Source organism: Crocuta crocuta, unplaced genomic scaffold (genome assembly GCF_008692635.1).
Source record: "Crocuta crocuta isolate KB4526 unplaced genomic scaffold, BGI_CrCroc_1.0 scaffold127, whole genome shotgun sequence".
Taxonomy (NCBI): Eukaryota; Metazoa; Chordata; class Mammalia; order Carnivora; family Hyaenidae; genus Crocuta; species Crocuta crocuta.
Genome location: NW_027532008.1, coordinates 11,418,531 through 11,422,763, shown reverse-complemented (window position 1 = coordinate 11,422,763; position 4,233 = coordinate 11,418,531). Strand labels below are relative to the sequence as shown.

Genomic DNA, 4,233 nt, shown 5'->3' with positions numbered 1-4,233 from the left:
CGCCCGAGGTACAGAGCGGACCCCAGGGCCCCTGGGCAGCAGCCGGCTGAAGGCAGAGCCCTCCAGCGGGAAGGATCTGACACGCGCGAGGGTGACCCCGAGAAGAGGCCCCCGGGCAGCAGGGAGGACAGGGCCGCGGGCTCATCAGTCAGGGTCACCTGGGGCCCAGCTTCTGGGGAGGGGGCATGAAGTGGGCTCTCCTGGGCCTGGACACAGGGGGTGGGGTGGGGCTTTCATTTCAGAGGCCGTGGGGGGGGCCGGCAGTAAAGGTCCTGGGAGAGGGTGGCTGGTGGCCAGGTGCCTCCAGTGTCCCCCACCCCCAGGAGAGCGGCCGTGCCCAGGGGGGATGTCCCCTCCCCAACGCTAACCGCGCTCTTCCGCTGCCAGCTGCCGCCCAGGAGTGGGCCCCTCCCCAGACACGGGGGTGGGGGGGCGGAATGGCCCCAGAGCTGCCCCCAGAGAAACGCTCCTAAAGGGCACCTGTTCTGACAAAAGCAAAGAAAGAAAAACGGGGAGAGGATAAGAGAGGAAGCAGCAGAAGACACGGGGAACGTGAGGGGGAAGGACAAGGAAGGAAGGGACAGAGGCGGCGCCCACACGCAGAGGGGCGGCCGGGCTCACAAGGCCACACCTGCCGTCAGCGCCCCCACCCCGGGGAGGGCGAGCACAGGCGCCAGGGCCCCCCACCCCGGGGCTTAGCGGGGGCGCCCACAGACAGGCCATAACCCCCCAGAGGGGGTTCAGAGGCCCCCCCCAGCTGACTCCAGCACTGTTCTCCACCGGCTGGCCGCCTGCTAGAAAGCTCCACCAGCCCCCGTCTCCGCAAGGTGACTCGGCGAGCAGGTGAGGGGCCAGCTGGCTTGGTCCTTCCCTCGGGGCGGCTGAGTGAGAAACGGCACCAGAAGCCACGGGAAATGCTCTAGAATGATCACGGCAGTCTTCCCACTGTGCCCTGCTTCCTCTTTTACACCCGAGACAGGAACTCACCGCGATCTGGCCAGGTTGAGAGGGTCCAGGAAGAGGTGAGGGCGTGGACACCCCGCACCTGCCCAGGCCGCACACCTGCATGCGTGGGTCCCTCGGGTGCGAGGTGGCGGGAGGGGGTGCCCACCAGAGTCACCGTCCGAGGGGAGGCCTGAAACAGTAACAGGAGCAACAGCCCAGCTGGCCCTGGTCACCAGCGTCGGGGCTCAAGTGCAGGTCCCCGAGCCCCTGCCTGGCCCTGCGGTGCCTTCATTCAGGCCAAAGCGGGGGCGCCCTCCTGCCTTGTTTCTCCTTGCCTGAGAGCGATGAACGTGGTCCTCAGAGAAAACTGCTGTAAGACAGACCTAAAAGCTCAAAACTAGAGAAAACGCAAACAGAGCAAGACCACAGAACACAGCCCACAAAGTCCCCACGTTCGATGTAGAAAATGAAGCCCCAACCGGCACCCGGCTCACCCCCTCAAGAAACCGGCCTGACCTTCCACTCACTGCACGCGGGCACCTTCCCCAGGACGCCACCAGCTGCCCAGTGGCTCTCCCTGCCAGACGGGGCAGAGACCCGCACAGCCCTGGCCGCCCCACCAGCAATTCATTCGGGAGTGAGAACGTGAGGGGCCTGGAGAGACCCCTGCAGCACGATTCCAAACAGGCCCAACTACGCGACGCGGACACGGGCGGCCCGGGCACCCATCTCTGAGGATGGCCGCCAAGAGGCCCCCTCACCCCCCCGTCAGACCACACCTGCCAGAAGATTCCAACCGCATCTGGGGACCCCGTGACGACTGTGACCAGCAAGAGGCAGGGACTGTGTCTGCTGGAGACAGGAGACGCACGGAGGGGAGGAGACGGCAGCGCGCACGGCCACGCAATGAACTCGGAGGCCCTGGCTGCCAGCGGTCTGAGAGAACCTTCCTGGACCTTCCAGCCCAGCTATTAGCCGAACGGTCACATGAATGACCTCGACGCCTCGTGGACCAAAAGAAACTGCCCAGTCAACACCCCACGTTGGAAGAAGTAACAAACTGCCGAGAGCTGAAGTCACGGAGCTTTGAGATGGCTGCTCAGGGTGAGCGCACGCAGACGCGGGCGGCAAACAGGCAGTGACCTCAAAGCTCAGTGACCCAGGCCCATGTTCTGTCCAGATGGCAGGGGGCCAAGCAGGGGTCTTCTGAGAAACTGAGAGCGTTCCCTAGACTTATTACCTAAATTAAACACATATAATTTGTATACTTCTGTGGGGCACCAGCTCTCAAAACTTGATACAACTTTCAGTAAGAAGAGAGAGAGGCGCAGGCCGCACTCAAGCCCAAGAGAAGGATCTCCAACAAGCACGTTCCCGGCTGCTCTCGCTGGGCCTCCGGTCTCAGTGGGCTTGAGTGGGGTCCACGGGGGACTGGCCACGGAAAACACAGCCCCTCTCATTCCCTTCAGTTCCCAAACATCCGCAAGCAGATGGTGACGTAAGAAGGGCTTCTCCTTGGGAGGTGAAATGCAAGAAATTCAACAAAATCTGGATCCTGGGGTCCCACCCTGCCCCCAGTAATGACAGAATGGCATTCGTGAAGTCTCTTCAACATGTAAGCCAACATGGTGCTGTGCACGGTACCACCCGACCACCCGAGAACTCAGAACATGGCCGCTCCGGGGGCGCATCTGATTTCGGCTCAGGTCATGATCTCGTGGTTTGTGAGATTGAGCCCCACATCAGGCTCTGTGCTGACAGCTTGGAGCCTGGAGCCTGCTTAGGATTCTGTGTCTCCCTCTCTCTCTGCTCCTCCCCTGCTCGTGCTCTCTCTCTCTCAAAAATAAACAAACATTTAAAAAAATTACAAACAAGGAAAAGAACATGGCCACTCTGGGAGTCCAGTTCGCACTGCGGCCTCTGGGACTCGGGGAGGCGAGAGGCAGTTCAGCACCGTGGCAGCGGCAGGGCCTCTGGGGTGGGGCCAGGTGGGACCCGAGTCCAGGTTCTGCCCCCCCCACCCCACCCCAGCCGTGTGTCTCCAGCAAAGCTCCTCCTCTGGCAAAATGGGGCCAGTGGGACCGCTGCCCACGCGTCTTACGGACTGACAGAGGAGATCATGTAAGCACAGCGCCCGTTCAGTGCCTAAGATTCAGTAAACACTCAACAAACGAATGCTACCAAGAAAGAGAGATGCAAATTATGGCTGTATTTTTAGGCCGAAGATCGTTATCAGAGGGTTTCTACGTATCCTTTTATGCTGGGTACCTTGGGTGCCCTCAGTAGCTATTCAGGGACTTGACCCTTGTTAAGAAGTTGTAGTCATAACCCGTTATTCTTTCTAAAAGCAATCTGGAAAAATCCCAGAGCCCAATTAACATTAAGAGAGGGAGGGCGTGAAGGGCGGGGCATTGGGCAAGAACCATCCAGAGCCATTTTCTCCCTGGGGGAAGCACTTTATATTGAACTACTGTTCTGTTCAACCCCGAGGGCACTCCCAGGTGTAGGCTGGAGCGCCTGCCCAGAGCTCTAAGTGGGTCCACACAGCTCCGCTCCATCTCAGAGTCAAAGGGGCGCCTGTCCAACATGAAATGTTACCCAGGTTATTAGCAAGCACTGAGCTGTGGGCCGGGTTTCCCGCCTGCCACGCGGAGGGAAGCCATCAAGCCAGGAGACAAGTGGCTGAGCACAAGACACCGATCTCGATGAACAGCAGTCCCCAGGTCCCAGAACACGACGTGCCTGACTGCAGGCCTGGACATGACACAGCCGGCTCACGTCCAGGGGCAGGGGAGAGGGATCACCACTCAGCATTCCAGATTTTCTAGAAACACAGGTGGGTCCTGTCTACAGCTTAGCACACACAAACTCGGGTCAAAGAAATGGAAGTTCACAGCAGGCCAGCCCTGCAACTGGAAGGCCAGCCCTGCAACTAGAGACCCACCTGCCCAGCCCGCCCACCTGTCCATCCGTCCGTCCATCTGTCCGTCCAGCTGGTGTGACAGTCCGTCCCTGTCCAGGGCCACATGGTGGAGAGGCGGATGCCAGCAAAACCAGCTCTCCTGGCACCTCTCTCTTTGCCCAGCAAGTACAGTTCTGACGTGAAGCTTCTGCTTCTCAAACTTTTAAAAATCAATTTCCCCTTTAGGGTAAACACACAAACAGACTCAGCCCTTCCCAACGGCCCCAGATTGACACTTTGTCTTCCACTGGGTAACGGCCCCGCTCTGAAAATCAACACAATCCGACCAGCCAAGATTCAGTAGCGTTTTCTTTGAAGTCTGTCTT

At 59.7% G+C, this 4,233-nt stretch overlaps 1 protein-coding gene across 1 annotated transcript in view; it reads right to left on the bottom strand.

Moving 5' to 3' along the window:
* ZBTB17 (zinc finger and BTB domain containing 17) overlaps positions 1-4,233 on the bottom strand; it is a 32,304-nt gene that overhangs the window by 8,902 nt on the left and 19,169 nt on the right. Inside the window, 1 exon segment of the mRNA XM_077775483.1 lies at positions 988-1,135. Within this exon segment, the coding sequence (XP_077631609.1) occupies positions 988-1,135 (148 nt within the window).